Source organism: Chelmon rostratus, chromosome 16 (genome assembly GCF_017976325.1).
Source record: "Chelmon rostratus isolate fCheRos1 chromosome 16, fCheRos1.pri, whole genome shotgun sequence".
Classification (NCBI taxonomy): Eukaryota; Metazoa; Chordata; class Actinopteri; order Chaetodontiformes; family Chaetodontidae; genus Chelmon; species Chelmon rostratus.
In genome coordinates, this window is record NC_055673.1 from 15041828 (window position 1) to 15055343 (window position 13516).

At 39.9% G+C, this 13516-nt stretch overlaps 1 protein-coding gene across 1 annotated transcript in view; it reads left to right on the plus strand.

Annotated features, from left to right (window-relative positions):
• The window catches only part of vps50 (VPS50 EARP/GARPII complex subunit), a 96168-nt gene that overhangs the window by 38135 nt on the left and 44517 nt on the right, over positions 1 to 13516 (plus strand). The window contains exon 13 of the mRNA XM_041955491.1: positions 5698 to 5830. Within this exon, the coding sequence (XP_041811425.1) occupies positions 5698 to 5830 (133 nt within the window). The remainder of the gene's footprint in view (positions 1 to 5697; positions 5831 to 13516) is intronic.

Consider the following 13516-nt stretch of genomic DNA (forward strand, 5'->3'; position numbering starts at 1 on the left):
TGGTTTTTGAAGAGGCGTTGAAAATCTGAAAATGATTGAACTTGTTTTTTTCTGAGATTTCTGAGTATTTGAAATGTCCTTCAGTGTCCTTCTCTGACGTTGTTAGGGATTTTGCAGCACAGTGGCGGCATTGACTTGTTCCTACCCTCTCTCTGAATATATCTCTCTGTATAAAAATATACATGTGACAAGTACTGGTTCAAACCAACAGAATAGCTGAAGAAATGTGAGATTAGCTAAGCAATACTCTCTGCCCTTTGGAGAAATACTGTTGGTCTGCTTTTCACAAAGGCATCGAACCCTCACCTGCTTCAGTGGAGCTGCTCAGCAGAGAATGTGTTCATGCTGGGGTACTGTGTCAATGGGAAACCTGGTGTTTGTGAGAAGAACTAGTCTCACATAGCGTAAATCTATCTTCACACTTGGGTTTAGTGCAGTGCTAGGACTGGAGAAATGTCTGGCTTATCATTCTGGTATAGAGGAAAAATTGCTTTGGCTTGTCTGTATTCCTTTAAACCCATCACAATCACCTTGAGCAACACCAAGCCCAGGATACAGCAACGGTGTCCTTGCAAAATAGAGTCAGGGGTGAACTAGATTTGGGAGAACATTTGCACGTGGGGAGGCAAACCCACGTCACGTCAAACATGCCAAAGTACCTAGCAGACCTTCTTTATTACACAATCCAAATTTTGGTCAAAACTTGACATTTTTAGCGTGCAGCCAGCTAGCTTGGTGGTTGGTGTTATTGTTATTTCACATAGCAACGGGGATTTTGTATGGTAACACACAGATAGCAGAAGAAGAGGAGGAAGACTTATACCAACAGCCTTGTTTCTGTGAGTCAGACAAGAGAAGAGCAAACTTATTCAGCTGCTGTTGTAAAATAAAGGTTTAGAAAATGTTAGAGCGACATTAGACCCTCTGAACTTACCTCTTGGTTATGCAACTTAAAATTCAAGGGAAATGGGAACGCTCAGAAAGGTCAGTTCTGATTGTGAGAGGGTCTTATTAATTTTGCATCAACATCTCATCATTATTGGCCAGCCTCACTCCTTATCAATCCCCTGGTCTGTCTTACTTTTCTCCTCATGGAAAAAGGATGGTTCACTTCCCAGAATCAGGTTCTCATAAGGGAGGAGATGACTTCTTGTTCATACTTTATGTACCACAGTAGTTACAGTAACAATGTTCATCCAGCCAACTTGTGGATTTCTAGACTGAAAAATAGCAGCAAATGGGAATATACTAGCAGAAATACTGTTTCTGATCATTTCACTGAGTCACCACTAGAAGCTGCTAGTGGGGCTTTAGCTTTTAAGTATTTTTTTTAACCCGTGTTATACAAAGCCATTAGCTCTACAGATGATAGAGAAATCACTCCAACAATTTAAAACCCCTACTCATCAGTAACTCAGAGTGTTCCATCACACTTTCTATTGTGTAATATCCCATTATTTTGAAATACGTTGACCTTTAGTGCAGTTGTACATTTAAAGGATGGACCATTTTGTGAGGCAGTGGAGTGGATGGAGGCACGGTTGCTTTTGCCATGGCTGCAGAGGGCTTCTTCACATAATAAAACTAATTTACCTCCAAACATTGTGCATCTTATCATCCCAGCTCTTATGGATAGAAATTGGTCTCATACTTTGCCACAGTAGTAGACATCTAAAGACTGTAGCTTTTATTATGAAAAGCGTTTTACTTTTTTTTGTATCCATTTATGTTTTTTTTCTTGTGTGTTTCTGGGCAATTCGTGTTTTGAGCAGCAACAAAAATACTGCCTTTGAATCCAATGGACACTTAGTCAGTGCCTTCAACAAAGCCAACGTGCAGTCAGCTTTTATGTTGTGCATGGCAAGTTTTTTGATCATGCATGTTAAAGGACAACGTGAAATAGGGAGCAGATTATCCTATGTGAAACCTCAATCTCGTACCTTATTCTCTAATGTCAGTTTAAGTCGAAGTTTAAAAGAACTTCGACAACTGCACGTAAAGTGATGATGATTAAAAGGAGTATTGTTTTAAACTATTAATTTTATCATCAAAAGCATGCCATAGTGTCAACGATTATTATATTTTTTTAAATGTTTGAAGGTATTGGCTTTGTTTGAGTGGTTTGAGACCTACCTGAACAACAGAACTGAAGCAGAATGGGCAATTCAGTTTCATTACTGTTTAAGGGTGTGCCACAGGGTTCTATGTTGGATCCTTTTGTCTTTACATTTTACATAATATATATTTGTTCACTTTTATGCAGATTTATTTATTTATTAACTTTGACTGACTGATTTTTATGCCATCTGGAAGAAAAAAAAAGATCTGAAACTTGTCCTTGACCTTACAAAGACAAATCTAATATCCTCTCAAGTGGATTAAATCTGGAAGGGAAATGCAATGATTTTTGTTCACCAAATAGTTTCAAGAATTTTTTCTGATTACAAAGTAACCCACTGTACCTAACTGCCTAGATGTATTGTTAAAAATATGTATATATGTTGGCTCAAAGTCAGTCCAGACTCTTTTAAGTCTCATCCACCAAGTTGTGTTTAAGAGTCTGTGTGAGAGTTTCTCTTTATCAGAGTGTACTGTTCTTTGCTTCTTTGCTGACACAGCAGGTCTACAGTTGTGCTGACTATGTTGTTGATCTCTTGCAGGTTAATCTGTTTGTTTATTCTTTTTTGAAAGGAGGGGGTGGGGTCTGATTGTCTATTCCTAAAGAACGTGAATCAGCTAAATCTAGGGTACCTGCAGTCTGATCCACATCTCTTTTGTCAAATGTTTGGCATTTCCTTTCATGCGTACTCCGACACACATCCACACACACAGTGCGAAAAGATGGACTCAGCGATTTGTCTTTTCAAAACCTCCCTGACACAGCTTGGCATATGTTACTGTGTTTGCATAATTAGGGGTAACTGTCTTCAAAAAAGTGGTTGTTCCAAAATCGATCCCAAGCCTGCATCCTCTGAGCTGTCGTCACTGCACTTGTTGGGAAAGCTGTGTCCGGCAAGGCGGGTGGGTGGCTGGTTCCAGCAAAATATGTGTATTGAGGTATTCAAGGTAGCTGAGGTTGCTTCCTCTCATAAAACCGTCTGAAGACCTAAACCCACACACATTCACACCTCTTACCCTCACCTCAGTTGCCTGGCAACATGCTGTTGTGATACAGTTGGCTGGTGGAGAACATGGAATGTCAAATGTAAGCCTTGTTTTGTCAGAACTGGTTCATTAACTTACCTATCTGACTGGTGGTGCTAGAGCCTGTTTGTTGCTGCAGCTATGTTTATCTCTATTTATTTATTTAGTGTAGTGCCAGATAGTGGCTATGTCTCTTAGTGCTAGTATTCTATGTCATATTTAATGGTGGATACACACAAATAGAAAATTCAGATTTCAGTAATATTCCCAACTAATATGTACTATAAGATTGTTTAGGTGTAATCATTTAGTAGCCCGGTGTTATGATTGACAGTGTTTCATTGGGTGGTGCTGTTTGTTGTTTAATTGTACATGGGGAGGTGAGTTGGCACTGTGTATGCTTACAAAAACATCCTCAATAAGAAAATATAATAATGTGTATTTCAGCAAAGGTATTATAAATCTCTCAAGTTTGAGTGCAGTTAAAACAAATTTGATTGAGTATCTAGTACATGGTTAAGAGCATAATTGACTGTCATCAATGGAGGTTTTGCAGGGCATGTTGTTTTTATGAGCAATTGAGAATGGATGGATACAAGTCTGATGTGTATGAAAGCATCACCTTACCTTGAATATTCTGTGCTTTAATACAATATAGTATATTACCAAATTCTTTATTTTAACAGTGTTGACTGTTTAACTTTTCACACTTTTAATTTCAAGAGCTATAAGTCTTTAATTTCATGCTAAACTGCTGTGTAGTGATATCACATTTCTGAGAAATGGCTGTTGAATTCATAACATTTCATTCTTACAACACCTAAATAACAACACTTGACAGCAGTGGATTCACGCCTGTTGAGCAGTTTAGGTGCCTTGGGTCAACAGCTCTGTCATTAACATCTTTTAAGAATGCAGTCATCACATGAAACTGTCTTGCTGATGGTCTTACAGTCGTGAATCTGCTTCAGGTGTCTCACTAAGAAATGTTCTGTTGAGAGATTGTCCTGGCAAGTGGTGGTTTGTCACTCAGGGATATGTCAGAGGAAAAAGCCAGAGCTTTGTGTGAAACTCCAAGGTTTTGCACAGTTGGGGTCTTAATTCCACTGCACTACTTTCTTTCTCAGCAACCGTCAGTGTGTGAGGCTTGTGTCGAGTAATTTACAGTGCTTTTGTGAAAGATAGCAGAGGTCTGCAAGCGCTTTTTCATTATAGTGGTTTAAGCAAAGTAAAGTGCGGCTGCTGTCAACAGCACTGTTTCATCTGACAGTGATTAATTTGTTTCTGAACATGTTGACAGGCGAGTTGTGCTGTAGAGCCTTGAACTCTGTCAGTGGCTACTATTGTGCCAGCTGCACCTTTCTTCGATGGGCCAAATTTTAATTTAACACACGATTTTTCCAGTCCGTCTGGCCTCCAAAGAGCTCAGGATCAGACGTGTTCATCTGTTGAATGTGCGCAGGAGAAACAGCAGTGTGCGTTTTCCTTTGAGTACTTTCTAACTTGCATTTTTAGCTCTCTTCTTTTGGATTTAGCACCACTGTGATATTTCACGAAGCTCAATGGAGGAATGGTAGTTAGTTCATGGGTTAAGACATGTCAGATATGTAGGAAGGTAGATAATTATTTACCCCCCCCCCCCCCCCCCCCCCCCCAATGAGTGACAATGAGAATTGTCACTGATATATTCTTTTCACTCACTCTTGTTGTACAATACATGGTAGGACTTCATATGTGCTCTGCGACACAGTGTTGTATAACATGCTGAAATAATAAATGACCATTTTATGAAAGCAACAAGTAACCTCACACCTTGGCATATGAACGTTATATCATAGCTGATACATTACATCTACAGTACTGTGCTCTGACCTTTGTTTTGTCAGAAATCTCATATATGAGAAAATGAATATGAACTTCAACCATACAGAACATTATTGTCCTGAGAGTGAATAGCTTTGCGAGATACATTTTCTACATGACTGCTAAAACGGATAGTTTTTCCTTACAGGTACCATAAACGCTCATTTCACTAAAATGCAATTATAAAAACTTTGAATTATCTGTCCATGTTGCTTTTGAACTCAAGTTGTCATGGTGTCATATGCTAGCCTGCCTAATGTGCACATCAGAGATATTCTTAAATGTATACCCAGTGTATTAGTAAGACATCATCTCAATAACATCATTCTTTTAATCAGGTTTTACATTAATTAGTTCTTGCATAAGATGAAAGCGTTTCTTTTGACACAGAAAATGGATGTTTTCCAACACGGTGTCCTTGAATGATGAGTATAAGCAGGCTTTAATTAGATGTAACATAGAGGACAGCTGATTTATCTTTTTTTGTTTGAGTCTCGTACTGAATCTTGTAATTCATTTTAAAGTAGTTCAACAGTGTGTGTCTCATAACTCTGAAAGTATTCCTTTTTTATTTTATGCAAATACAGTATAATTTAAGCACATAGATAAAAATAGAAACTATGACAAGGAATTTGTGGACTGCAGGAAAGAGCATCAGTGACCTTGTTTTCATCACTTCTCCGTTGGCAGCATATTACCTTGGACAGCTACATTCCCTGCCTGACAGACCTGTGCAAGGCATTGTGGGAGGTGATGCTGAGCTACCACCGTACGATGCAGTGGCACGAGGAGCATGACAAACAGGAGGCCTCACCCACTCCAGGTAAGAGACTATACCTGTTTAACCCTTTTAACTTTTTACCGTTTAGCTTTTTTTTTTCAGAAATCTGTTTATATTCAGCAATGGTACTCTCTTCTGACTCTTAAATCTTGGTGCATTTACAGAGCCAGAAATATAAGAATATAAGATACAGCAAGCTCCCACATGTACCAGATCCTAAAGAGGGAGCACATGACTTGTACACACTCTGTTTTGCACAAGCTAATATTTGATGCCTCAGACTCGTCTTCCTTTTTTCTCTCTAAATTCTTTCTAAATTCTCTTTTTGTCGCCTGCTTTCTTTCTCTAGTTTTTCATTTAGATTTAATCACAAAACACCAAATCTGCTATTTATATCCCAAGCCAAAAAAGTCAGTTGCGTACTCAGTTTTCAAAGAACTGGTGAGAATGGGGTCAGCTTTCTCCACACTTTCAACACTGTTTCCTGGCTGTTTAATTTCAGCATGCAGTAGGTTTATCAGCTTTATAGCTCACAGAAAGGCATGATTGAATCTCAGTGTAGAAAAAGAGTATTGAATGTGTGCTGGTGCATCAGTGCAGCGCACAGTGTAGTGGTACGGATACTGAAGCAGCATATATTTTTCAGCATTTACCAAATTCCCTTTCAGTGTCGAGGTCATTGAATGAGACTTTGACCACACATATACTGCAGTATTGCAGTATATGTGTAATGAGTGTCTGAAATAACAACAGCGGTGGTCTACTGATTAGTTTATGTTTGGATAGCACCAGAAAAGTAAGTTGCTACCACCAAAGGGAAATAAGCTCACTATGCATGCTTAGAATGTTCTTCTTTGGTATTTGACATTGTTGATTTAGGGTTTAAAAGCTGCCCGCTGGCCTGGCACACTTGTTGGAGCGTTTAGAATCATTTTCAACATGATTTTGTGTATACAGAGATGTTTTGCAAAACAAAGGTTGCGTGGACAGAATTATTTTTTTGTTTAAACGGACGGTGGAAAATATCCTTTTTATAAAATATCTGTATATGTGTGGTCAAGGCCTTTCAGTGGTGAAATAATCACTTTTGATTTCACTGTGATTGGTAGAACGTCTGCAACGATACAAGCACTGTAGCCCTGTGGTTTAATAATGCAGTGTTTTAGATGCATTAATTTCTGTAACATTATCAAATGTAAATTGTTTTGACAGTCTGTTCTAATTGCATGAATATAACCTACACTGTATGTACACATTGTTGAATTCACTTTGTGAAATTAGTATGACCCAGTCGTATGGTTACAAGGATAAACATATGCACAGGTGAGGGACCATGAAAGATGCATTTTTTCTCATGTCTCATGCTTGACTTTGAGTGTGCTCTTTTTCCATGTGGAGACAATCAGGACTTTTAAATCCAGCTCTTATTAGTACATTACAGTACTCTTTACAGATAACTTGCCACAAATATGTGATCTTCAGTTAAAATCATAGCCTTTTCCACATGGGTTTGTTTGTTTTTTGTTGTTTTCTTCAGAGACATTCTTGACTAGCTGAGATCCTAAACCTGTGCGATCATTTTCTAAAAGAAATAGCAAGTTACCCGTTCTCTTTGTACGTTGGGTACATTTGTGAAGATAACAGTACAAAGTACACTCGCTGTCTACTGGAAACTCGGTATAGCTGTGCTCAAGTTACGGCCCATTAAGAACAGCAAGACGACTGAACACCACATCTGTCCAAACCCAAAGCTTACGTCTGGATCAACAAGAGAAGTCTTGCCTGTGTTGCTGCTTCTCTCCATCCTGCCTTAAGTAAGCCAGATGTGAAAACATCAGCCTCAAGAAGCTCAGTTGTCAAGGCAGTACATATTTTGCGGTTTAGCTGTAAGCTCCGCTAGAAGTTTAATTTCTTACCAGTGTAAAAAAAGAAACCATACTGGATTTGGTGTATAGCACTTTTCACCTCCTCGCTGTTTATATCATTTGTCTTGCCAAAGACTTTCAAAGATATCAGCTGCAAATACAGAACTGTCAAATTAGCAGGTACCTTCCTACTGCTAACTGAAAGATAGCTCATTTCCATATCACACACTGTAGAGAATTCATTAGGGGAATGGATGAGGACACACGGATGTCCTGAATGGTTAGTGACATGCTAAGTCCTCAGGATCCTTCATTAGATGCCATCCGCACCACAGGAGAAAGGACATACACCACATTCCCTTTCATGAGGCCCATCTATCATCTCGCTATTTGATTTGCTGTCACCTCTGTCCTCTGTGTAAAGGTGCCCCAGACCCTGGCGTTGTCCTGACTCTCACCTTTTTCTCTTTATCCTGATATGTGTGTGGGGGTGGGGTCCATCAGACTAATGGTCCACTGTACAGGCCTTGTCTCATTTATCGAAGAGTGTTTTGCGATGACCCCCATCTCACACAAGAGGCCTTCAGAGGTCCTGATGGTCAGACTCAATGAAGATCATTCCACCCCCACCTCCCTCCTGTCACACACACGATCTCACCTCTCTCTTCATTGAGAAAGCAAATAGAGAGCATCCCATTGAATTTAAGGTTGTGGCCACTTGATATATTGAGCTGGTCAGTGTAATGTTTCAGTAATTAATCCCGCCACTTGATGAAAGGAAAGATTGCTTCAGGTAGCAATATAGGGCCAGGGTCATACACCCACCTGACAAAATGGATTTGCTCCTGTGGCGACACCCTGTCGTGTTTTATCAGCACTGACGGCAGGCGCCAGGGTCTCTCCGTGTGTGAGAGCAAATAACCACGGTCAGTTTGTGCATCTGTAACATGTACATGCAGAGCATGGGCATGAACCATGTAGGCTAGTATTGAAACGTATGGTGGTTGTCTGCTCTGTTATAGTAAAGAAGATGATCTGCTTTCAGCAGTCAAGCTGAGAATTGCCCTTCACACCTCATTAATGCTTGCTAGTAACATGGCATACAAACTAACCTGGGGAGCATTATATATAAAATATCATGCTGTATGGTTTACTGACCTCTCCCAGTACATATTGCAATTCCTTTCTTTCTTTTTTTTTGATTGGCATGTCTATACAGTGTGTGTGTGTGCATATATATATATATAATATACATATATATATATATATATATATATATATATATATGAAAATGTGATGGAATGCAATCCCTTGAAATTAAGTGGGATTTATTATCCATTTGGTGCAGCACTACAGGCCAATATGTCCCAACTGTTTGGAGCTTGTTTGGAGTTTTGTGTTTTGTCTCCTTTACCATTTTATACATCTCAAAGTCAGCTGTACTGCTTTATTTTTTATTCTACATTTTTTGGCACACCTTAATTCTCAATTACTGTCAACAGTTTGCTTCTGTATAGCGAGCTGTGTTTTGACTTTTCTCTTGCTAAACTTGTAAAGATTTATCCAAAGTCATGCACATGCTCCTGTTTTGTAGTTTGAAACCAGCGGGGGAGGTAAGGCCCCTGTGTTTGTTTGTCCCCTGAGTCACCATTACCCACAATGCCACGAAAGGTCAAACACTGGCTGCCATCTACTGATTAGCAAGGAGTGGCTTTTCCTCTCATTTATCTTTTCCTCCCTCTCTGTAGTAACACTAACAGACCATTATTAAGGCTTTCTAAAAAGTTAACCTGGGGAGGCTGTCTACACCCACACCAGGTCAACAGTGGGAGTTACCAGTGACATGAACTGCACTGACAACCACCACAGAGCATGGGTGAATGAACGGGATATTGTCATTTAAAAAAGTGGAGGAAACTGGGACAAACTCAGAAATCTCATGTAAAGCATCAGTAGATATTGTGCTGTTTGTGTGTTTTAAGGGATGAAGTACTTTGCTGTCTTCATTAGATGACTCTTATTGGTCGACTACAAGCTTCGTTGTCACTATGAGATTTTAGTTTCAAGTGCAGCAGGTTTGTGTAAAGCAGAAGGTTTCAGCCTGAGACAGAGAGTTGAATGGAAGGTGCAGAGTGTGACTGCGGGAGATAATCGGGACAGATGCATGCCGGCGTTATGATAACAACTGGAAGTGAGTTACTGTTGTTTGTCCTGCTGATTTGCCCCGCTTACTGACACAGTCAACAGATGCAGAAGCAGCAGCACCGCTCATGTGTGCCACACAGCTCATCGAGGCAATAAAGGTAAATGAAAACCTTTCCGCCCATTTGCAGCAGTGGGAGTTAGCGGTGTGTCACAGTCACTCCCTCTCTAAGTAATAATCAATCAAATCAGACATACTCATCTTGTCAGATTCAGTGTGACGTAGACTTGTCATACCATTATGGCCGATGTCCACATCACAGTTAAAAAAACATGATCCTTACAATTCTAGAACATAATACAGTAATAGGTGTGAACATTCATGGGTACATTTCACACAGGAAGCGCTAATATCTAATTCAGTATACTTTTAATGCTGCAGTTAGCCAAATGTTTGTGAAAAAATACAGACTAAAAATGGAAATAGTGATGTTTATATCCGTCAGAGCGTTATGGAGAATGTAGCTGCAAAACCTAGAGCTTGATCATCCCCCAAATAGAAGTGAGACAAAGAATAATAATAGAAATGACGAGTAATTAATGGTTACTATGGTGACTCTGAGTTAGCAGGGTGGGGTTTTTTTTTCAGAGGGGTTCAGTTCCCATGGTGTTAGACATGCTTTAAAGGGATCCAGTCTTGATTTTGAATTTGAATAGGATATTTCTTGCAGTTTTATCAGGATTGTGGGTATTAGGTAGTTTGTATTGAATGTTTAATTGGATGACAACTGTTACTGTTCCAGCATCAAACAGTACGCAGCTAGTTTTTGTTCTTTGATTCAGCCTTGCTCTTTCTGGCGCACCCAATCCTCTCAGTTTTGCGTCATCTGTTAATCAGTCATAGTCGCAACTCTCTCACCTTTGTCAGGGCTCTCGGTTTTCACAAGCGCCATTTCACTTTGTCTTCTCCAAATAGTTTTTTACTCTCTCCTCCTCACAAGTCATCACTCCTACTACCGCTCTTGTGCTCATTAAATGAAACCCAGATATGTCAAGTTGCCATGTCACGATGTCTCTCATGCCCTACAGTATATTCTTTTGTTTTTTAGGGTAGGATAAACTTGTGTTCACCAGCTGTGTCCCTGTTAATGACTCAAATCATAACCAATGTTATTGGGCTCTCAAGGACAGAGTTTGAAAAGCAACAGTTTAAAACAGCCATTGAAATTTTCATATTTGATTAGAGTGCGCGACAGTGTCATTTTTAGAAATCATGACGAGTATAAAGTGACAGCAGTGGCTGTGGGGGTAGTGTGGAGGGATGGAAAGGGCTTGAGTTTGACATAAATTGTGAGCACGATCCCAGTGAACATTGGAATCTGAGATGAATGAAAACGGCACATATTTTATATAAATCCGAACACCAAGGAAAAGCATGAGGTGTATCACTCACTGCCACATCCATTTCTGAGTGTGATGATTGCCATCAGTTGGTGAGAGAAGATAAACCTCCGTGATATAGCGGGGTGCAAAAGTATTCTTGCTGGCCAGAATTTAAATTTGATATGCTGTGATGAAAGTGATATCTCTGTGTCCGCCAAATAATCCTGCCTCTCTGGTGCTCAAAACAGTCCTTCTCCATTCTTGGACAGGAGAAGCTTTCCCTCTCCCTAGGGGTAAGACACACTCGACCAGTTCAAGTTAATATGTGAATCCGTGTTGTTAGAGTTGGCGTGAAACTGTTGGAGCTTGAAACAACCTGTTAAGATTTTTTATATACAGTATTTTGAGATTTGAGAAGTATTGACAGTTGATTTTTTTCACTTGTTTAAATAAGACATGTTAAACTTAATGCAAGGCTTAACTTCTCGTAAAGATGAACAGTTATTATGGTGGGGCATGAGGTTATGCATTAGTGATGTATGTGTAAAGGGAAACTTATTGTTCCGAGCTACTGCAAGAAATAAAACTTGACATGAATTCTCCTGGAGGATTTTTTCTCTTTTTTAGTGTATTGAGCCGTTTGTCAGAATCCATAGCAAGGCTGAGCAGATCCTCCCTGCTGCGAATTGTAAGCCTCAGAGCATGATTAGAACAGGTCCTGTGGGTAAAGCGCTGGTCTGCATGCAGACTGATGAAAATAAACAACTGAGTAGGAAAACCTTGTCAGGTGAGCTATGCTGCAGAGGACGGAGTTCTTCTTCTTCTACTCTTTTCCTGGAGAGGTGATCATCTAATAGGGACGTTAATATTTAAGTGATGATTGATGAACTATGGCTATGTTCCACCAATTTAGCACTGCACTTGTACAAGATTGCTGGATTCACAATGGACCAGAGAAACAGAGATATTGTTTTATTTTATTTCACGCCTTCTTCTTCCTCATGAAAACATGGCTCCTTCATTACCCACAATGTAACTCAGCTACTAAGCGGACGAGGTAGCCTAAAGCTGCTAGCCTCAAGCAGAGGTGACGAGTGGGCTGCATAGGTCTGGTAAACTCAATTAAGCCTGAGATTTTTTCATTTTCAACCTTGCAGTCTTCAGGCCCAGATGACACGGGCTCAGGTGGCATCACTTGTGGCAATTTACCTGATTTCGTGCACCTCTGCAGCCACAAAAAGCTTTATACAACTTTTTTTCACATAGGCAGCTGTACTCCACTTAGACCTGTCACCAGAGTTGGGAGCCTGTGATGTGAGCACGTCTGGGATGTGTTTTCATATATGGAGAACGGCGTGTTGTTTCTTCAGAATTATCAAACGTTGTGTAATCCCAGGATTACGTTTCCATATATTTGTGTCACACCTCAACACCCCACAGCTTTTTGCAGTCTTTGTATGTTAAACAACTGGTGTTGTTGAATGAAACCGTTCTCTTTCTGTACTTTTTGTCTGTATAACAGTGAAGTAATCCCTTCACAGACCCAAAAGGTTTGAGGAGCTTTGATTTATCCAGGTTCACTGATTCCCACTGGAAACCGACACAGCACTTCTTGTGTCTGTTGCTGTGGGGTTTTTTTCTCCTTGGTCTTTAAGATCAATACCCCCTCGCTCAACTTGGATGGGGGAGCTTTCATCAACTGTCCTTGGTGTTTCTCTTGCTCTCTGTCATTATGTTTGTGTAATTAGATATACCCAGTGTGTGGGTGTAATAAAATTTACGTTTGTTCTTTTTTTAATGGGTGTGCTTTTTGTTCTGGTGTGGCATTATGAGAACAGCCTCACTGCCACCCATTCTCAGGTCAAAAAGGGAAATGTTTGACATGTAGCTCTGCTATTGAGTGCCATTCTTTTTTTCTGGAAAATGCAACATACATGTATAGTTTACTTGTTTTAAAAACAGGCAAAACAGCAAGAGATGTTTATTCTCTTGCTAAGAGGACAAACGCCTCACCCAGCAGGTTCAGTGTACACTGGCTCTGTTTTGACTACAGCTTGGAGAGTTAAATTATGTGTTTGTGTGTTTAAGGCTTTAGGTCTTTCAACCATCTCACTGCTTCAGAATAAGAAAAACACGACCCATGATTCATGCCTGTCTCCCTTGTTTTTACTGACTGATGTGTCTAACCATCATCTGGTTTAGTGGTTAATGAAGGGCAGTATGTCTGTGTGATCTCAAAGGCAGCGAGATCCACATTCTTCGGTCATTGACACATTTATGTTTTCTTCAGCGCTCTTATAGCAAAGACCAAAGGCTGGAAATTCTTGCCTCTTGAATG